Source organism: Bubalus kerabau, chromosome 21 (assembly GCF_029407905.1).
Source record: "Bubalus kerabau isolate K-KA32 ecotype Philippines breed swamp buffalo chromosome 21, PCC_UOA_SB_1v2, whole genome shotgun sequence".
Classification (NCBI taxonomy): Eukaryota; Metazoa; Chordata; class Mammalia; order Artiodactyla; family Bovidae; genus Bubalus; species Bubalus kerabau.
This window is the reverse complement of record NC_073644.1, coordinates 10,897,360-10,920,380: the sequence shown is the minus strand read 5'-3', so window position 1 is coordinate 10,920,380 and position 23,021 is coordinate 10,897,360. Positions and strand designations below refer to the sequence as shown.

Genomic DNA, 23,021 nt, shown 5'->3' with positions numbered 1-23,021 from the left:
ATTCCCAGGAACTGATTTTGTATAAGGTGAGAGGTTGGAAACATAGTCTTTGTTTTTCCCATGTGAATAATGAGTTTTTCCATTACCATTTATTGAGCAGTCTGTAACTCTGTTGTTCTGAATCCCAGCTCTGTCATGCGTCAGTGTCCCACATGTGTCTGCCAGTCGATGACCCCATAATAGTTTCCACTTGTCCCTTTCTCTGTCTCTCTATCAATACCACATGTCTTAATTACCGCACCTCCACCTTAAGTCTTCATAGCAGAATGGGAAAACCCTCTACCTCATTCTTCTTTAACACCTGCCATGATTTTAGATTTACAAAGTTGCATAAAATACCATGTAGAGGTTTTGGTTGAAATTGCACCTATAGATTAGTGTGAATAGAATCAGTGTGAATCATCATATGCTCATACCTCCCATTTCTTTAATACTCTAATGTCATCCCCCAAAGTTAGATGTGTATGTGTGTGCTCAATTGTGTTTGACTTTTTGTGACTCCATGGAGTATAGCCAGCCAGCTCCTGTCTGAGGGATTTTCCAGGGAAGAATACTGAAGTGGGTTGCCATTTCCTTCTTGAGAGGATCTTCCTGATCCAGGAATCGAACCTGAGCCTCCTGCATCCCCTGCATTGCCAGGCAGATTCTTTCCCACTGAATCACCTGTGCTATGCTTAGTCACTCAGTTGTATCCGACTGTTTGCAACCCCTTGGACTGTAGTATGCCAGACTCCTCTGTCCATGGGGATTCTCCAGGCAAGAATACTGGAGTGGGTTGCCATGCCCTCCTCTAAGGGATCTTCCCAATGCGGGTATCGAACCCAGGTCTCGTGCATTGCAGGTGAATTCTTTACTGTATGAATCACCTGGGAAGCCCTCCAAAGTTAGATATTTCCTCTGTATTACTCTTAACCACTTTTTGTTCTTAGGTTTATGCTCATTTTATACTTTCAATGCCGCTGTAAAGCTTATATTTTCCTCTTGCATTTTCTACACCTGTTGATTAATGGAAAAGCAGTTAATTACTGTATATTGATCTTGTGGTTGACTGACCTACTAAAATTATAATTTTAATTTTAAAAATTATGATTATTATAACTTTTTTTAATGCAAGCAATATAATTTCTATAAACTATAAATAATGATCACTCTGTTTCCTTGATGTTTTCTTAACACTTGTATAGTTTTTTCTTGATTAATAAACTTTCTAGGAATTATATGTAATATATATGACAATGGACATTCTTATCATGTTCTTGATTTTAAAGATGTTATCTCTGTGTTTTATTATTAGTGTCTTTACTCTTAGACTGTACTAGGAAATAAATATCTTGAGTTCTTCAGATTTCCATCCAGAGAAGAAAACAACTGACAATGGGATCACTCAAATGAGTCTAAAATTTTCTTATACAATGTTGGATGCTAGAATATAGTATATCAATACCTACAAAGTTCTGAGTGATAGGAAATGTTTTCCAAAAAATATTGTATTAGTACTTGGCCAAATTGTTACCCAAATGTTAGTGGAACGGACTTATATTCTTAAACATGAAATGTCTTAGGAATTATATAACACCTAGAAACAATTCTTAAAAAATAATAATGAAGTCAAAATCCTGCCAGACAGTAAATGGAGATGTCATAGAAAAGGACCAGTGCCAGATGCAATAGCCACATAATTACACAATGTCTGTAAGTCTCACAGAATCAGGCATTTACCACGAAATTCAATCCAGCTAAATAGTCAGTGAATATAAAGAGGACATATGACAGTATTCAAGTATGTAAGAATTCAAGGAATTACACCTACAAATCTTTCTTAGAACAAATAACTTGGCAATAAAATCGGGCCCACTGAAAACTGCATGGAAATAATTAACTCAGGAATAGAGAATCTATGGTAAGAGAATTTAAGTAGTTTTGAGTACATTTATCTTTAGATAATTTATTCAATTATTACCAAAGTCCAAATTAAATGCCATACAATTTGATATGTAAAAATATGACTAATGAAATACAACCTGCTAAATATGACTTAGCAAATGAACAATAAAATATATATTGTTAAAACATAAAAGTAGAATGAATATTTTGCTATTATTAAATTAAATATAGTTTTATTAAACATCTCATTTTTGTAAAATTCTCTGACTAAATTGAAAGAATCTATATAAAATGTTGGTCACTTTATTAATTACAGTTATTTCTGATAGCTAGATGGCTTTCTGTCTTCTATGCACTTCTATACTATTTGAAATTTTTATGAGATCATTATCTTATAAAAATTCTCACATCACTATTCTTAATCATTCTTAACTTTGAACAATAAATGGCAGAGATATAGCCTGTGTATTCACATGTGTTAATATATCCACAATAAATCATGATGTGTTTTGTTTTAAAAGACTCTTAAGTGACTAAAGAAAGGCAATGCCAAAGAATGTTCAAACTACCACACAATTGCACTCATCTCACATGCTACAAAGTGCTGCTCAAAATTCTCCAAGCCAGGCTTCAGCAGTACTTGAACCGTGAAATTCCAGATGTTCAAGCTGGTTTTAGAAAAGGCAGAGGAACCAGAGATCAAATTGCCAACATCCGTTCAATCAATGAAGAGAGTTCCAGAAAAACATCTATTTCTGCTTTATTGACTATGCCAAAGCCTTTGACTGTGTGGATCACAGTAAACTGTGGAAAATTCTGAAAGACATGAGAATACCAGACCATCTGACCGGCCTTTTGAGAAATTTGTATGCAGGTCAGGAAGCAACAGTTAGAACTGGACATGGAACAACGGACTGATTCCAAATAGGAAAAAGAGTATGTCAAGGCTGTATATTGTCACCCTGCATATTTAACGTCTATGCAGAGTGCATCATGAGAAATGCTGGGCTGGAGGAAGCCCAAGCTGGAATCAAGATTCCCGGGAGAAATACTAATAACCTCAGATATGCAGATGATACCACCCTTATGGCAGAAAGTGAAGAACTAAAGAACCTCTTGATGAAAGTGAAAGAGGAGAGTGAAAAAGTTGGCTTAGAGCTCAATATTCGGAAAACTAAGATCATGGCATCTGGTCCCATTACTTCATGGCAAATAGATGGGGAAACACTGGAAACAGTGGCATACTTTTATTTGGGGGGGATTCCAAAATCACTGCAGATGGTGACTGCAGCCATGAAATTAAAAGATGCTTGCTCCTTGAAAGAAAAGTTATGACCAACCTAGACAGCATATTAAAAAGCAGAGACATTACTTTGCCAACAAAGGTCCATCTAGTCAAGGCTTTGGTTTTTCAAGTGGTCATGTATGGATGTGAGAGTTGGACTTTAAAGAAAGCTGAGGACTGAAGAATTGATATGAACTGTGGTATTGGAGAAGACTTTTGGGAGTCCCTTGAACTGCAAGGAGATCTAACCAGTCCATCCTAAAGGAGATCAGTCCGGGGTGTTCATTGGAAGGACTGATGTTGAAGCTGAAACTCCAATACTTTGGCCACCTGATGTGAAGAACTGATTCATTTGAAAAGACCCTGATGCTGGGAAAGATTGAGGGCAGGAGGAGAAGGGGGCGACAGAGGATGAGATGGTTGGATGGCATCACTGATTCAATGGACATGAATTTAGGTAAACTCCAGGAGTTGGTGATGGACAGGGAGTCCTGGCCTGCTGCAGTCCATGGGGTCTCAACAAGTTGGACACGACTGAGCGACTGAACTGAACTGAAGTGACTAAAGAACTAAAGTGACTTAGTTCAACTCCGTCTTACAGTTGAGAATAAGTGAGCTCGAGTAGTTCAGAAAGCTGTCCAGTATCACGTAGCTAGTTAATGAATGTATGAACGAGGGACCAATTTCATATATCTGAAATTAATTCATCAAAATTGTCATACAGACAAAAGAATATACACATTAACATACAAGAAAGAGGTATTATTTAAATCCTATTCAAGTAATTACAGGTAAAATGATTCATCAGATGATTTCAATTTGATTTTATAAAAGACTTGCTTCCTGCTGCTGATGTTGCCTGCTTCTCTCTCTCTAATCCGCTTTTCTTCATTCAGCCTTTCTTCTCAGGCTGTATCAAATGCTCCTCTTTTCTCAGTGCATTGAGAGCATCACTACTGTGGTGCTTTCTTTAATGATTTGAAATTAGTCTTTGCATGCTGGTCTGCCCCACTGGACTGCATGTTCCGTCAAGCCAGGATCCGTTCATTATTGCATTGGCCAGTGCCTAGTACAGTGGCTTATAGTCAGTGTTCTGTGAATATTTATTGAGCTGATTTGCATTTAAGGATCTATGCTGTCAGAGAATTATTGAGCACTTAATATGGATAAGACTTCCCTGATGGCTCAGATGGTAATGAATCTACCTGCAGTGCAAGAGACCTGCGTTTGATCCCTGGGTTGGAAAGATCCCCTGGAGAAGGGAATGGCAACCCACTCCAGTATTCTTACCTGGAGAATTCCATGGACAGAGGAGCCTGGAGGGCTACAGTCCATGGGGTCTCAAAGAGTCAGACATGACTGAGCAACTAACACTAGTACGAGTAAGATATACTGATAAAGAGTTGGATTATTCCTTTATGTCTTGTTGTTCAGTCACTAAGTTGTATCCAACTCTTTGTGACCCTGTGAACTGCAGCTTGCCAGGCTTCCCTGATAGTGAAGGCTTCCCTGCACTAACTCCCGGAGTTTGCTCAAACTCATATCCATTGTGTCCTTTACATCTAGAAGGCTGTTAATTTTATACAAATATGCAGGCTTCTATTCCTGTTCTGATTTTATGCTTTTGAATAAGAATAATTTATGACTGCTATCTGGCAAATACATTTCAGACATCATCAGTGGTTGCCAGGCCAAGATGCAATGAAATCTCTTTTGCAGAGGGAATTTTCTTTGCTTCTGTATGATTTTTTTATAACAGTACATCTTAAAATTGCATTTATAGTATAGTCCATGGTGTCTAAGATGTATCAGAGATAGAGCTTCTAGTAAAAATAAGCTTCTTAGAAGCTTTTTGTGTTGTTATTTTTTATAAAGGAATGATTGAAGGATTTTTCATAAGGACTTGTATCAAAGCAGAGATTTTAAAATAAACCTGCTATGTTCAATTTGATTTTACTATTGTGACATATGACAGATACTGTGAGGTTACAGGGCTGTCATTAGTTTTTTGAAAACTAGTTAAGTACGCTCTTTTTCCAGGTGTCTTGTTGGTTGGAAAAATACATTTTGACAGTAGAAATGTTATTTTGATGTATGAGAACCTACATAGAAGATACATATGCAAAGAGTGAGGAGACAGATAAGCAAATCCTATAACATTGACATTACAGCAGAGACCACCGTGGACCTGCTGTCTCATTATTAGTGTCATTTCTTTCATGCAGGCTACACATTGCCTTTTATTTTCCCCCAAAGGAATAGTTAAACTAGGCACCTTAGAAGGTTTCTCTTCTACTTCATCACCCCTTATACTCCTACTGTCTTAATTACTGAATATTAGCTCTTCAGTTACTCTTGTTCCCTTTCTGATTGTCTTCCTGGGAATTCCTTTCCTCCATTCCCTTCTATTATTTTTTACATATTTAAATTTTTTATTTTGTATCAGAGTAAATGGCAACCCACTCCAGTATTCTTGCCTGGAGAATTCCAGGGACAGAGGAGCCTGGTGGGCTGCTGTCTATGGGGTCGCACAGAGTCGGACACAACTGAAGCGACTTAGCAGCAGCAGCAGCACAGTTGAGTCACAATGTTTTATTAGTTTTAGGTGTATAGCAAAGTGATTCAGTTACACATGTACCTGTTCTATTCTTTTTCCAGTTGTTTTCCCATTTAAGTTGTTACGTAATATTGAGTAGAGGTCCCTGTGCTATATGGTAGGTCCTTGTTGGTTATCCACTGTAAATGTAGTAGTGTGTATCTGTCCATCTTAAACTCCCAATCTATCCCAGTTCCCACTCTTTCCCTTTATCTCTATGTATACTTTTAATTGAGATACAACTGACATAGGTGGGAGAAACATCAGCAGATATGCAGATGATACCACTCTAATGACAGGAAGTGAAGACAAACTAAAAAGCCCTTTGATGAGGGCGAAGGAGGAGAGTAAAAGAGCTGGCTTAAAACTAATATTAAAAAAGGTAAGATCATGGCATCCAGCCCCATTTCATCATGGCAAATAGGTGGGGAAAGGTGGAAGCAATGACATATTTCCTCTTCTTGGGATCCAAAATCACTGCATACAGTGACTGCAACCATGAAATCAGATGATTGCTTCTTGGCAGGAAAGCTATGACAAACCTAGACAGTGTGTTGAAAAGCCAAGACATTATTCTGCCGACAGAGATCTGTATAATCAAGGCTCTAGTCTTCCCAGTGGTCACGTATGGTTGTAAGAGCTGGACCGTAAAGAAGGCAGAGCACCAAAGAATCAATGCCTTCTAACTCTGGTGCTGGAGAAGACTCCTGAAAGCCCCTTGGACAGCAAGGAGATCAAACCAGTCAATCATAAGGGAAATCAATCCTGAATACTTGTTGGAAGGACTGATGCTGAAGCTGAAGCTCCAGTATTTTGGTCATCTGACGCGAACAGCTGACTCACTGGAAAAGTCCCTGATGCTGGGAAAGATTGAGGGCAGAAGGAGGAGGAGGGGTCAGAGGATGAGATGGCTGAATGGCATCACTGAGGCAATGGACATAAACTTGGGCTAACCCTGGGAGATGGTGAGGGACCGGGAAGCCTGGCATGCTTCAGGGCGACCGAACAACACCAATGGTCGACATATGAGATTGTATTAGTTTAACAATGATTTTGATATATGTATATATTTTGCAAAGAACTATCAAAACTAGTTAGCATACACCACTGCACATAGTTACAATTTTTTTCCTATGTTGAGAACTTTTAAGATCTACTCTCTTAGCAACTTTCAAATGTACAATACAGTGTCTCCATTTCCCTTTAAATGTCCAGCTTCCCCTTCTTCTTTTTCCCCCTTCCCCTTTCTCTCCCCTCCCCCATGCAACATGTTGTCTTTGGTCCTCCAAGACTGGTAGACAGTTTGTTTGAGCCTCAGTTGCTTCATCAGTAAAATGGAAATAATAGCGGTCATTACCACACAATATTGATGTGAGGGTTGAGTGAGAAAGTGCTTAACATAACAAATTTGGGTACTGAATGTCAATTATTGTTAGAAGTAAAGCCAAACTAAGAGACCTCCATGCCTCAGGCATTTCCTCATCAACCTACTCTGCACCCCACTGCCAGAGTCAGCCATTCTAAAATGCAAATGTTACTGTGGAGCCTCCATTGGCTGCCCATATAAATTTTCTTTCAGCAGTCAAAATGTGTCTATGGAGCTTTAAACCCTTGATGACCGCACTTTAATATTCCTTACCAGGGAGGTAAGGAATATTAGTGGCACATAATTCATGAATTGAGAAGTATCTCTCCCACCCTCATCTTGGTAGACCTAGACCCTACCCATCAGTTCTGTCGTGGAACCAATTTTTAAAGTTCTTTTTCGTGGTTCTAGTGTTTCTTCATGGAGATCCAAGAACATGTGGCAGAGTATTTTTCATTTTCTTTCTTTCTCGTGCAAAAGACATATGTGTATGAAAAAGCAAGGCATTTCTCCACACATAAACATAACCTGGAGATATTTTCAATCAGAATGTAGAAAGCTGTCTTACCCCATTTTGTAAATGTACTATAGTGTATTTGGCAAGTTCTTATCAACAGGTATTGTGGTTACTCTGCTATTACCAGCAACCCTGCAGTATATCATTTATCCACATAACATTGTTATGAATGCAAATGAATTGACGGTATAAAATTTAGAATGAGAGAATGCTGGTCAAAGTCATGGATGCAAATTTGATACTTTTTTTTTCAAATTTAAAATGTTTGTTATCCTTTCTGCGTTTTGAGGTGCCACCTTTATCGTCACTATTACTGAAAGTCGAGATTGCTGCTGCTGCATGATTGATGTGATGTCCAACATGTTGAATAAAGAGAAAAAGTCAGGTTAAACCACAAAATTCAAATAACACTAAACCAAGAAAAGAGCATCCAAATCTAATTATGTAGCTCTAAACAGAAAGCCAGTACATTTTTTAAACAGCAGCTAAAATTAAATTAGGGCACATGAGAGACACAAAAATGTAAAGTAGGAAAAAAAAGTGTAAAGTAGATAAGAAACACTGTGTACATTGCAAAGAAATTAATTTTCTTTTCTGAGTAAAACCTCTCACTTAAGACATTTCATTTCAAAACGAGCTTTATACATTTGCAATCAGTCACCCTTTAAGCTATTTCTTCACTAGATTTTCAAACTCCTGAAGCTTTCATGTCTTTTTCATGCTATGAGGAAATAAGCGTCTGTTCAGCTACTGAGCGTGGATTAACGCCTAAGGCTTCAAGGAACCCGGACTTTCAAAACCATTTAGTTTAGATCTTGATACTTTCTTTGTTCTTGATCTTTTTTTAAAAAAAAAATCACTTATTTCTGGACAAAATTTCATTTTAAAATGAAAGGATACAAAGGTTGTTCAAATGGGTATTTTCCAAACATTTATTTATAACTAAGCACTTGGATTGAAGAGTTCTTTGTGGGTATACTGACAAACAAGCCCCGTGTTGCCTGTAGGTTTCGTAGGCTTTAGAAGGAAAGTCAATTTCAGATTCTTCTTCTTTTCACTCTTCTTTTATTAGCTTTTTTTTTTTTTTTTTTTTTTTTTGTCTCTCTCATCACTTGAGTTTTTAGACATGAAATGTTGTAGCTGTGCTGAAGTTTTCAGTTTATCAGAATAAATGGGTACTTCTTCCTCACTGGCTGGTTTCCAGCCCTTGAGAGCAAGGACTGTCAACAGCTAAATAGTATATCAACAAGCTCTGTCATATAATTGGATGTGTTAGGTTTTATAATGTTTCATACATAACATTTTATACTATCTTGCACAATGTGAAATATAAAAACAGTAATTAATGTTGTTAATAAAGGTATACAGATATAGTCGATATATAAAAGTTTTTGATTGGAAGGATGTACATTAAGATATGTCATGCGTGCGTGTGAGCTAAGTCGCTTCAGTCAAGTCCGTCTCTTTATGACTGTAGCCCACCAGGCTCCTCTGCCCATGGGATTCTCCAGGCAAGAATCTGGAGTGGGTTGCCATTTCCTCCTCCGGGGAATCTTCCCGACTCAGGGATCGAACCCACATCTCTTAACGTCGTAACCTGCATTGGCAGGCAGGTTCTTTACCACTAGCCACCTGGGAAGCCCAGGATATGTCATATGCGGTACACATATGAAAATGAGAATTTAATGGTTAGTAACTACTGACCCTACAAGTTCTGGAATTTCTTAAAGATCATTACAGAACTTCTCTTACAACTGACATTTTCATAATTCTTTAAGTTCATTACTAAATCTGACAGCTATTTATGGCGGACTGAAATGAAACTGGTAAGGGACGCACACTGACTGATGCCTCCGACCATGGCCAGGCACCATAGGAACCCTTCATGTGAGTTATTTTACGACAGGAGGTCCTGGTAAGCAACACAGAACTCCCAGTCAGTCAGTTCAGTCGCTCAGTCGAGTCTGACTCTTTGCGACCCCATGAATCGCAGCACGCCAGGCCTCCCTGTCCATCACCAACTCCCTGAGTTCACTCAGACTCACGTCCATCAAGTCAGTGATACCATCCAGCCATCTCATCCTCTGTCGTCCCCTTCTCCTCCTGCCCCCAATTCCTCCCAGCATCAGAGTCTTTTCCAATGAGTCAGAACTCTGAAGCCACCCCCAACTGGGAGAATTTGGGAAAGGTCAAAAGGTGACGCCACACATCCTGTCAGCTCCCAGAATCCTCCTCGCTGGCGTCCACCTTGGCTGAGAGATGCAGGCGCCACCAGGAAGGCCCCTGAGTCAGTGTCAAGCCAGAGATGACCCGGAAACTAATCCCATCGCCATAAAACCCGAGAGCGTGAGCCCCGTGGCAGAGCAGTCCTCTTGGGCTCCGTTACCCTCTGGTTCTCTGCTCCTCCTGCGCCCCTTCCCAGTGAAGTCTCTTGCTTTGTCAGCATGTATGTCTCCTCGGAAAATTCATTCCCAAATGTTAGACAAGAGCCCCTTTCAGGCCCTGAAAGGGGTCTGCTTTCTACAATGAAATGAGTACCTTCAGATATAATCAAATTTGTTACCAGAAAACTCATGTCTTATCAGTTGAAACCTTCCTATACATTCCTCATTTGAAACCAAAGTCTGAACTTCACCATTACTTTTAAAAAACAGTGGATTACAAGAGGCATGGAATAATTCTATTCTGGGTTTAAACGTTTTATTCAAGACAGTTCAACAGGTATGTAGACTTAAGTCAGGTTGATACACCAGTTTGAAACAAGTAATGGAAACGTGTTTGCTGATTAAACTTTTTAAGTATATCGCACTTCATAGTTTTAAAGAGGCAGTAAGTGTTCAAAAAAGGACTGGGTGTCGAATCAACATTGAATAAGTCTGCAAATTTATGTCCAGAAACTGAAGTTTTCTGTTTTCACAAGGAGGATATAGTTTAATGGTGAGAAGTTATTCTTAGGAAGTGTGGAAAGCATCCATTCTGCAGAAGACTGCAGTTTTTAACTTTGTTCAGAACAGTTTTGGTAGCACAGTTGTTAAATCGTTTAAACAACATATCTAAAACTAAACTCATTTCTAGGTTTTGTGACAGTTGCATAAATGCCATCAGTCACTTAGCTATCTAGATATAAAAGCTTAGATATAGTCTTTAATTCTTCACTTGTATTAAATTTATTATGAAGTTCAAATTTTTCCTGTAATGTTTTGCATCTTGGATTTCATCTCCTCTCTCTCTGCTGCCCTCAGCAGTGGTTGAGTTCTCATCTCCTCTGGTGTGAAAGTACTGATTATCTAAAGAAATTATTCTATTATCATTTGATCCCTTGGTCAAAAAGATCCCCTGGAGTAGGAAATGACATCCTGCTCTAGTATTCTTGCCTGAAAATTCCGTGGATAAAGTAGCCCGGTGGGCTACAGTCCCTGGGATCACAAAGAGTCGGACACAACTGAGCTACTGAGGGCACCATTATATGAAGCCTGCTACTGATCTAATATTTAAAAAATATTAGTCCCATTATATCACTCCCTTAATAAACTGTTGACTCTGTTTTCTGCTGCATGAAATGAAAACTCTCTTTGGCTTTTAAGGTCTTCTGCCATTTGTATTTGTATCTTTTGTTTCTTTCCTAAGGGTGTGTGTGTGTGTTTGTGTGTGTGTGTATGTGTGTGTGTGTTCCTCAATTCAGCCCATTCTTACTACATCACAGGAGCCTCTCGTTTTTGTATTTTTCCCACAGATTTTGAGATGGTGCAGGTAAAGGGGAAAATTAATGATAGCACCAAGATCTGAAACTTATGTGACTAAAAATATGGTTAACATGTGGAGGAAATATAACAAAAAAAACCGAAAGGAGAAGTAAACTGAAGAGGAAATCTTTTGAGCTGTGATTTGCATGTTTGAGTTGTACTTCCTTAGCCCCATGGTAGCTGAGTCCATAAAACAGAAGCATACAGGTTGTACCTGGGAGTAGAGTTTTCACTTACAGTAGCATTATGTCTCTACAGCTGATTGTTGAAAATAAAACACCGTCAATTTCCAAAAACTAAGTTGATAGAGCCAAAGAGTTACTCTGATTTTAGATAAACTAAAAGCCAGAAGACATGGTTCTTTCCTGGAGATTTTGAGCAAAGTGCAAGGGTATTTTGTTCTGTATCATGTCTGAAAGTGGGGAGCAAGAAGAGAGGGTTAATAATTGTAGACATCCTTTCCAGTGCTGTAATGGTTTCTAAAAATTGCTGCCTGCTTGGGTTAGTGCGTCCCAGGTCTGCTCTACAACTGGTTTTCATTCTCATGATGATGATGACAATTTCACACTCTCCACCTAAAACTTGGTGCTGCTGTGAAGCCTTTCATTTCTGACTGTGACTCTCAACCATGTGTGTATTCTCTCCCAGCATTTCATGGATGGCCTGGTAGACAAATGCAGTAGAGAGAACTATGTATATTCGGGCGGAAAACAAAAAACAGTTAGCCTCCACAAAAATTGGCAGTGGTGAGACTTGGGGGAATCATCATTTGCCTTTTGTGAATTTCCAACCGTTCTTCTGGATTATTAAGATAAAGAGAAAGCAAGACAATAGAAACAGAAAAGATGAACACTTATTTTGGACTTTCCAACCATGAAATGAGAAAAAATGAGATATACATATTTCACTGTTAACAGATAGCAATATTTATATTTTGCATCTAACAATGGTGAATGGTGCAAAGTTTTGAGTAAACAGAATTGGTGAGAACTGTCTCTTTTAAAATTAAACTTAAAGTATGCTCCAAGGAGAAAGGAAAGAAGTTTTTAATTTCGTTGTCCTGTGGGTTTATATTTAAATAGGTGAGTGTTTACATAGAGATTGCTGCATATTTATATATATTATTTATATACATATGTAAACTGAGATTTTAAAAGGCACATAGATGCAAGGGCAAATGCATTTATATATAAACGTAAATGATAGCCGTATACACTGCTTCCTCTCATCCTTAATGACCTCTGCTTTTTACAGTCAAATATTATATAATCTAAAACAAATGGCCAGTAGAAGTATTTTTGAAACACTAAAATATTAATGAAAACAATCTTTGAATTAGTGATATGAATTCTTATATTTTATGAGATATTAGCTTTTTGCTAAATTAAGTTAGAGATAAAAATGAATGTATTTAGACTTGTGGATATTTAAGAAAATGTATTTATATCTCCCCATCCCCAAAAATATACTCTGCTTTTTTACACTGTGTGCTGCTTAAAAGTGTTAGTTGCTCAGTCTTGTCTGACTATTTGGGACCCCATGTACTATAGTCCGCCAGGCTCCTCTGTCCATGGAATTCTTCAGGCAAGAATACTGGAGTAGGTTGCTGTTCCATTCTCCAGGGAATCTTCCTGACTGGGGGATCAAACCTAGGTCTCCTGCATTGCAGGCAAATTCTTTACTGTCTGAGCCACCAGGGTTCCCCTTATAACACCTTTAAAGTTACCTTTGGCTCACCTCTTTTCATTGCTTTTGTATTCTTAAGTATTTCTAATCAGTTCACAGGTGGAGAAAAACCCTTTGGGTTTACATTTATCAGACAGCCACTGCATTTGTTTCAGGGAACTCAGTAGGCTGTGAACTATATCCAGAGTTGCAAGTGTATACAAAGGAGGACTCACAGTGGCTCTACTTGATTCTAGTAGCCTGTTCTCTGGACATCCAGAAGCCACGGGACTGTAGACACTGCAGATTGACAGCCGCAGGTCTTACAGTTTAGAGATGACATGTGCCTTGAAAAATCTAGGCATTTAAAAGAAATCAACCTGAAATGCCTAAGATTTCTGACCCTGTACCTCTCTTTTTTAAATTTCATTCTGTTTGTGACTTTTGTTTAATTTATAATCCTTAATTTGCTTAGACTTCAGTTTAAGAGCATCTACTATAACTTAGAGAAAGAGTTGATGAATCTGAATTCTTAAAGCCGAGATCTTTCCTGACCTGGCTCTCCCATATTTTTCTTATTTCCTACAATCCTTACTGTGGTTCACTGCCCTTCACGCTGGCTCTTTGCAGTTCTTGGAATAATGGTTCAGGCAGACTCCCTCATTAGGGTGTTTGCTCTTGCAGTTTTGTCTTACTGAAGCACTTTTCCCCAAATGTCTGCATCACCCTTTCTCTCACTTACTCTACTGCTGAAATGTGGGCTCATGGGTGAGCCTTCCCTCGCCACCCCTCCATAGCACTTAGCACGACTGAAAAATACTATTTACAAATGCACTTATTTATCTACCATCATCTGGCTACCCAGTTGAATGGATGTTCCAAGAGGCAGAAACTGTTTCCATAAGGGCGGAAAGTTTTGTGCTTTTGGTTGCTGTTACTGTTTTAATCTGTATTTTTTTTTTTTTTTACTACTATATCCAGGGAACAAAGAGTTCTCAAGTATTTTTTTGAATGAATGAATGGTTGAGACTGATTCTAATATTGGTATATATTTGACAGCAATTAAATATAAGTCAGTATTGGAAGTTCATATCCCTACTGAAAAGATAGCAGAAGCTAAACTCATCTGTGAATTAAGCTTAATCCTGTGTATTAACTGTTTTTGCAAAAACACAGTGTGTCTTTCATAGTACCATATACGTTTTGTGAGAGGACGAAGACCCAGGACTAAGTAACTGAATTTACTCATAGCATGAGCCTGCAGTAACTATGCCTGAATGGGCTTTACTTATTTGATTGTTTATTTGTTGTCTTGATATATTCATCTTATATGCAGTTATAAGTAAACAATTGAATCCTATAACCCAAGTAATCATGTATATAGTATCTTGCTTTCAGAAGGGAAAACAAATATAAGATGCTCTGGATATGCCACTGTCTTCTGTATTCTCTGAAATCCCCAGAAATGAAATTTCTATCACTCCACTTAGGGCAGTGGACCCTCACATTTGACAACTTGTATAATGAAAAATTCTCCCAAGTGTTTTAACCAAAATCCTACCTGAAGTGTGGAGTTCATTAGGTCACCATCTTGTGATGGAACAGGCCCATTATATCCAATTTTTAGTCAAGTTAAATCTTAGGAATGGATTCTGGGTAAATAACATCATTATGGCTAGGAACTCCAGCCAAGAAATCAAACCGCCTACATCACAGTGCGTCTTAAATGGAAAAAGGATGCCCTTTGTGTAAAATCACTTTGGAGAGGAGACTGCATAAAAGAAAGAGATTGCTATGAGCTAAGAGGTTTTTCATCAGGTGGCAGGGAATCCAGGGGGTATTTGACTATGGCAAGCTGGCTGGCTGGCTAATGTGGTAGAAAACTGAGGTGTGGAGCAGTTTCGCATCCTGGGGATTCCTGCACTCCTAGCAGCAACGTGGAATTTTCTAGAAGGAAAACCTGAAGGGTATCCAGGAGCCTGTTTGGTGAGACCACTGACATGTTTAGGAGACAGCTCTGAATGAGAAGGTGATATGGGTTAATTCACCAGGAGAGAATGAAGCAGCATCTTGAACAGCAATGGCAGGCATGTCTTCCGAGAAGGGACAGGCCTCGTGAGAAGGTGAATCTTCCTGCAGGCAATTAGTCCTGTCGATAACCAGCCAAATGGTCCCTGCATGTTCGCATGCCCTTGAAAAGCCAAGCAGTTTCTGTCCGCCCACACGCTGCTAATGAAGGGCACTGATGTATGTCCTGTCTCATGGAACAAAAATAAAAATACCTATTTAATTGGTGTGGATCTCTTTCATGAACTCAAAAAATAAGCAAAATAAGACCTATTCCTTTATTTTTTCTTCTCAGAGTAGTGATTTCCTGGAGGTCTAAGTGTTAGTTGCTCAGTCGTGTCTGACTCTGTGACCCCATGGACTGTAGGCTGCCAGGCTCCTCTGTCTATGGAATTCTCCAGGCAAGAATACTAGAGTGGGCTGCTATTTCCTTCTCCAGGGGATTTTGCCGACCCCAGGGATGGAACCCGGGTCTCCTGCATTTCAGGCAGATTCTTTATCACTGTGCCACAAGAGCTTACAGCCCTCCTGGACTAAAGCAGTCATTTTTGCTGCTCATCTCTAGAATTTTGCCAACATAATCATATCAGGCATCAGCTATAGGGCCTAAAGCAGAGCATAGCACACTTTGAAATCCTGCTTGGTAAAGAGGAACAGAGAGGTGATTTCCTCATGCTCCCATGAATTGCATGTTTCTGGTCTGAAGGTGGCTTTCAGAGTGCTGACGCATGCTGAATTTGACTTCACATTGACACAGAATGGCACTTACAAATTCTCTGCACCAAGTCCCTTTTTATTATCCGACTCCCATCACAGAGCAAAATGTTTTGAAAAAAACATGACAATAAAAGCCAAAAATGAAACCCCCTGCATTTATTAGCATTTATTAAATAATTTAAAAATCAAATAAACATCAAAATATAACTAGTCCACAGTCATTATAATTCGTACTATTTTTCCCAGTAAATTATTTTATTTTAATCACTTTATTGTGAGATTTTCATTAGACTTTTGAAATTTCAAAAATAATTTTATTGAGATAAACAGAAATTGAGGAACTTTTTGTGAAATGCCTGACCAATAGTCTTCCATACTGTCAGGGTCATAAAAAGTAAAAAAGCTGAGAAACTATCAAAGATCAGAGGAGACTAAGGAGACAAGGGAGGAGACAGGAAGTCCAGGTGGCACAGTGGTAAAGAACCCGCCTGCCAATGCGGGAGACACAAGAGACACAGGTTCGATCCCTGGGTCAGGAAGATCCCCTGGAGTAGGCTACCCAGTCCAGTATTCTTGCCTGGAGAATCCCACGGACAGAGGAGCCTGGAGGGTCCATGGGTTTGCAAAGAGCCAGCCACGGTTGAGCACTGTCTGCACACAAAGAGACTGGACACTGAATGCAGCATGGTCACCTGGCTGGTGTCCAGTCGCCAAGTCATGTCTGACTCTTTTGAGACTTCATGGACAGGCTCCACTGTCCATGGGATTTCCCAGGCAAGAATACTGGAGTGGTTGCCATTTCCTTCTCCAGAGATCTTCCCGACTCAGGGATCAAACCTGTGTATTCTGCATTGGCAAGAAGATTCTTCACCTTTGAGCCACCAGGGAAACTCTGGACTGGACCCAAAGTGGAATAGGACATTGGTGGAAAAAAACTGATTTCTGAAGAGAATCCATATTTTTGATAATAGCATTTTACCAATGTTTATTTCTCAGTTTTAGAAAAATGTATCATGTTTATTGAGGATGTTAATATTAGGAGAAGTTGGGTGAAATATTTTACATTTTTGCTAGTGTTTTATAAATCTAGAAGTATCCCAAAGCAAGGAAATAATAACTTGAGGGCCTTTGCTTGGTAAACAGTCTATTACATCAGGTCTTTAGCAATCAGTTTTATCTATATGTGGTTGCCTGTTAATGTAATAGCAAAGAGATAAGATACTATCGAAAATACCAAATCTATTTTCCCTTAATATCCGTTATCAGATTTGTTCTATAGCAATATCGAGTGCCTAAATGGAAATACTTATGCCTCCTGACAATGTTTATTTCTCTCTTTAGCAGAAAATACTGTTGTCCCATAGCTGGGACACTGCAGTCCGTGTATTTGTGTATTTCCATGAACATTACAAGACTTCATTTGAACATCACCTTGGTTCCTGAACCTCATTCCATAGTTCATCAGGCACTCTATCTATCAGATCTAGGCCCTTAAATCTATTTCTCACTTCCACTGTATAATCATAAGGGATTTGATTTAGGTCATACCTGAATGGTCTAGTGGTTTTCCCTACTTTCTTCAATTTCAGTCTGAATTTGGCAATAAGGAGTTCATGATCTGAGCAACAGTCAGCTCCTGGTCTGGTTTTTGCTGACTGTATAGAGCTTCTCCATCTTTCGCTGCAAAGAATATAATCAATCTGATTTTGGTGTTGACCATCTGGTGATGTCCATGTATAGAGTTTTCTCTTGTGTTGTTGGAAGAGGGTGTTTGTTATGACCAGTGCATTTTCTTGGCAAAACTCTATTAGTCTTTGCCCTGCTTCATTCCGTATTCCAAGGCCAAATTTGCCTGTTACTCCAGGTGTTTCTTGACTTCCTACTTTTGCATTCCAGTCCCCTATAATATAAAGGACATCTTTTTTGGGTGTTAGTTCTAAAAGGTCTTGTAGGTCTTCATAGAAACATTCAACTTCAGTTTCTTCAGTGTTACTGGTTGGGGCATAGACTTGGATTACTGTGATATTGAATGGTTTGCCTTGGAAACGAACAGAGATCATTCTGTCGTTTCTGAGATTGCATCCAAGTACTGCATTTCAGACTCTTTTGTTGACCATGATGGCTACTCCATTTCTTCTAAAGGATTCCTGCCCACAGTAGTAGATATAATGGTCATCTGAATCAAATTCACCCATTCCAGTCCATTTCAGTTCGCTGATTCCTAGAATGTCGACATTCACTCTTGCCATCTCTTGTTTGACCACTTCCAATTTGCCTTGATTCATGGACCTGACATTCCAGGTTCCTATGCAATATTGCTCTTTACAGCATCCGACCTTGCTTCTATCACCAGTCACATCCATACCTGGGTATTGTTTTTGCTTTGGCTCCATCCCTTCATTCTTTCTGGAGTGATTTCTCCACTGATCTCCCGTAGCATATTGGACACCTACTGACCTGGGGAGTTTTTCTTTCAGTATCCTATCATTTTGCCTTTTCATACTGTTCATGGGGTTCTCAAGGCAAGAATACAGAAGTGGTTTGCCATTCTCTTCTCCAGTGGACCACATTCTGTCAGATCTCTCCACCATGACCCTCCCATCTTAGGTTGCCCCACGGGCATGGCTTAGTTTCATTGAGTTAGACAAGGCTGTGGTCCTAGTGTGATTAGACTGACTAGTTTTCTGTGAGTATGGTTTCAGTGTGTCTGCCCTCTGATGCCCTCTTGCAACACCTACCATCTTACTTGGGTTTCTCGTACCTTGGGCGGGGGGTGTCTCTTCATGGCTGCTCCAGCAAAGCACAGCCACTGCTCCTTACCTTGGACGAGCAGTATCTCCTCACTGCCACCCTTCCTGACCTTCAACATGGGATAGCTTCTCTAGGCCCTCCTGCGCCCACGCAGCCACGGCTCCTTGGGCGTGGGGTTGGTCCTCCCGGCTGCGCATGAGAAACGCTGGACTGGAAGAAGTACAAGCTGGAATCAAGATTGCTGGGAGAAATATCAATAACCTCAGATATGCAGATGACACCACCCTTATGGCGGAAAGTGAAGAGGAACTCAAAAGCCTCTTGATGAAAGTGAAAGTGGAGAGTGAAAAAGTTGGCTTAAAGCTCAACATTCAGAAAACGAAGATCATGGCATCTGGTCCCATCACTTCTTGGGAAATAGATGGGGAAACAGTGGAAACAGTGTCAGACTTTATTTTTTTGGGCTCCAAAATCACTGCAGATGGTGACTGCAGCCATGAAATTAAAAGATGCTTACTCCTTGAAAGGAAAGTTATGACCAACCTAGATAGCATATTCAAAAGCAGAGACATTACTTTGCCAACAAGGGTCCGTCTAGTCAAGGCTATGGTTTTTCCTGTGGTCATGTATGGATGTGAGAGTTGGACTGTGAAGAAGGCTGAGCGCTGAAGAATTGATGCTTTTGAACTGTGGTGTTGGAGAAGACTCTTGAGAGTTCCTTGGACTGCAAGGAGATCCAACCAGTCCATTCTGAAGGAGATCAGCCCTGGGATTTCTTTGGAAGGAATGATACTAAAGCTGAAACTCCAGTACTTTGGCCACCTCATGCAAAGAGTTGACTCATTGGAAAAGACCCTGATGCTGGGAGGAATTGGGGGCAGGAGGAGAAGGGGACAACAGAGGATGAGATGGCTGGATGGCATCACTGACTCAATGGACGTGAGTCTGAGTGAACTCTGGGAGTTGGTGATGGACAGGGAGGCCTGGCATGCTGCGATTCATGGGGTTGCAAAGAGTCAGACACGACTGAGCTTCTGAACTGAACTGAGCTGAACTGATGGTTCCTGAGCAATAAAGTGCATAGGGTACAGGGAAAATAATTCTTCTGTAGGAAAGAACAGAAACTGTATTACCAGAGTTTCGCGTCTCAATTCCATTCAAACAGGATCTTTCTACCTCAACTAGAATTCCCAATCCACTAAAAATAATCAAGAGATAAATACTGATAATCTATATATGTCCCACTTTGCAAATGATGTTTATTTACATACCTCCAGTCTCTCAAATTTCTACTCAGATTCATGTAACTGTTTTTCACTTTCACAATACTACTATGACTGCTACTCTGCCAATAAAACAAAATCTGGAGAAGTATCTGTCTTAGTCATTGTGGGCTGCCATAATGCAATACCGAAGACTGAGTGACATAAACAACAAACATTTATTTTTTTCATAGTTCTGGGGGCTAGAAGTCTAAGATCAAGGGCCAGTGTGGTCAGGTTCTAGGGAGAGCCCTCTTCCTGGCTTGCCCACAGCCACCATCTCACCACATGCCCACGTGACCTCTTTGGAAGGGCATGGAGAGAGAGCATGCCCTCTGATGTCTTGTCTTGATGGTGATGGTCTAGTTGCTCAGTCATGTCCTACTCTTTGCAACTCCATGGACTATAGCCCGCCAGACTCCTCTGTCCATGGGATTTTCCAGGCAAGAATACTGGACTGGGTTGCCATTTCCTTATCCAGGGAATTTTCCAGGTCCAGGTATCCAACCTGAGTCTCCTGCCCTGCAGGTGGTATCCTGCAGGCAGATTCTTTACATAAGGACATAAACCATAAAGACACTAATCCCATACTGAGGGCCCCACCCTCAAGATCTCATCTAATCCTAATCACCTCCCTAGGGGCCCCACCTCCAAACCATCACAATGGGCTGAGGAATCCAAACAAACCATATGCTGATATCATGTTATTATCAACATTTATATTACATCTTTTAATGTTTTGCTTTGGGATGGAGATTAATAAGGGGTCCGCAAATAAATAACTAGAACTTTGCGTGTGAAGCACAAGCATGTAGAAAGAACAGCTGGAGCTCTGAAAGCCTAACTCCTTGTTTCCAGTAAAGGTTTAGGAGACTTGTGATGGGAGGAGACACATCTCCACCAGGTGGAGAAGAGATGCAGTCAGATGTGCTGGAAGTCCGGGGCTGCCCTTCACTTGCTTTGCAGAGCCACCAGGAAGGAGCTGGAAAAGTTGGCAAGAATAAAGTGAAATTGTGTATTTGAATTGTTATTCTATTTATTCTGCTTTTATGATGAAAGGGTCTTCATGTGACTGTTCTGAGTGCCTTTGAACAGGGTAAAGCCTGTCTTCTAGTGAAAAACAAACAATGCACACTCCAGAGGAATTACAGTATCTGGCCTGTATGAGTTCCCAGGTGGCGCTAGTGGTGAAGAACCTGCTTGCCAATACAGGAGACCTAAGAGATGCAGGTTCAATCCCTGGGTCGGGAAGATCCCCTGGAGAAGGGCATGGCAACCCACCCCAGTATTCTTGCCTGGAAAATCCCATGGACAGAGGAGCCTGGAGGGCTACAGTCCATAGGGTTGCAAAGAGTCAAACGCAACTGAAGCTACTTAACCTGCGCATGCATAACCACTTTGCAGTTTAAATAAAGAAATAGAAAAGAAATAGAGTGATCTGATTTTCCGGCAATGGAGAATATTAACTCCTGCAAAAATATGCATTTCTATAAAACTTTGAAATAGGAAATTTGTATTTCTGGACCTCTTCAGTGGTTGAAAAGGAGACTCTTTTAATTACTTTGCCTTAAACATGCCTGTGGAGGGAGGGTGATAAGGTAGGCATGAGTTGATAGTCTAAGAATCAGTCCTATAAGTCAGGAGGAAGTCCAGAGAGAAGGGCCTGTGTTTGTGTAATACATAGCCCTATTTTTTTGTTTAACTAAAGCTGAAGAGATGTTTGTTCAGACAGATGTATGTTCAAATCCTGATACTTTTTAATTATCTTTATCCTAAAGTACTGGCAACCTCATATAGTGAATATGAGGATTGCTGCTGCTGCTGCTAAGTTGCTTCAGTCGTGTCTGACTCTGTGCGACCCCATGGACTGCAGCCTACCAGGCTTCTCCGTCCATGAGATTCTCCAGGCAAGAACACTGGAGTGGGTTGCCATTTCCTTCTCCAATGCATGAAAGTAGAAAGTAAAAGTGAAGTCACTCAGTCGTGTCTGACTCTTAGCGACCCCATGGACTGCAGCCTACCAGGCTCCTCCATCCATGGGATTTTCCGGGCAACAGTACTGGAGTGGGGTGCCATTGCCTTCTCCTGAATATAAGGATTAAATGTGTCTAAATTTTTTAATTTATTTAAAATTTATTTTAAAATGCTTATTCCACCAATAAGAATTTAATAAATACTAGTTGCTATGAAAGTATAAAAGGATGAAACAGATGTATCCATTATAACAAACATTTCTCTTTCATTTTCAAAGTAATATATGAGCATTTAGGTTTTTTAAAAATTAATAGTACAAGATATGTTAATTTTTAAGTGTGATGTCTCCCCAAAGATAGGAAATTGAGCATTATGAAAGTACTTAAGTTAGTAAATTGTTACTTTATTATCATGGAAAACAGAATTGTGTGTCACTAGAATGGTAATAATTTTATATGGTGTTGATACCCAGATGATTTAATTAGACTGAAGAAGATTGGAACCAGTGCACTGAAAATCTCACAACAAAAAATTTTTTCACATACAATTTTATATTTAATATTCTTTTAAAGTTTTGCTGATACTTGAAAGAATAACATGCCTATGATCCCAATTTTTTCTCTCTGTAAAATAAGTGCATTTAAAACAATTGATTCCCACTGGCTTAGCTGGATAAACCTCTGATGCTACTAAATGCATGTAAAAAGAGAGAGAATAAGATTCCTTTATTTCCTTTCAGATTTTCAGACGATGCTGGTTGGTTTTCAAGAAGGCATCTAGTAAAGGACCCAGAAGGCTAGAAAAATTTCCCGATGAGAAGGCAGCATATTTCAGGAACTTTCATAAGGTAAGTTACGGTCTCTGGAATCTCTGGGGAATAACTGGACCCTTGGCAACAACTGTGGAGACATTTCTTTTGATAGATAAAATCTGCAGAGGCCATAATGCATGGCTAGGATAAAATGTCCCTGTGCTGATAAAATGCAAAAGTTATTTTTCTCCTTTATTTTAATCATCTACTGTAAATGCCAGTGTTACCTCTGCAAAATGAAAGTCTCGTTTTTATTGCTACTTTGCAAAATGAGATGCCTCATAACTCAACCAGATCATTTCCCAAGGTGCTGAGTAGGCAGTTTCCCTCTGTTCAGGTTAATTGTGCATTTGTTACTTTGATTTTAACTGTGGGCAATGTTT

General features: G+C 39.7%; 1 protein-coding gene across 1 annotated transcript in view; it reads left to right on the top strand.

Annotated features, from left to right (window-relative positions):
* DOK6 (docking protein 6) overlaps nucleotides 1–23,021 on the top strand; it is a 413,808-nt gene that overhangs the window by 125,226 nt on the left and 265,561 nt on the right. The window contains exon 2 of the mRNA XM_055559154.1: nucleotides 22,567–22,674. Within this exon, the coding sequence (XP_055415129.1) occupies nucleotides 22,567–22,674 (108 nt within the window). The remainder of the gene's footprint in view (nucleotides 1–22,566; nucleotides 22,675–23,021) is intronic.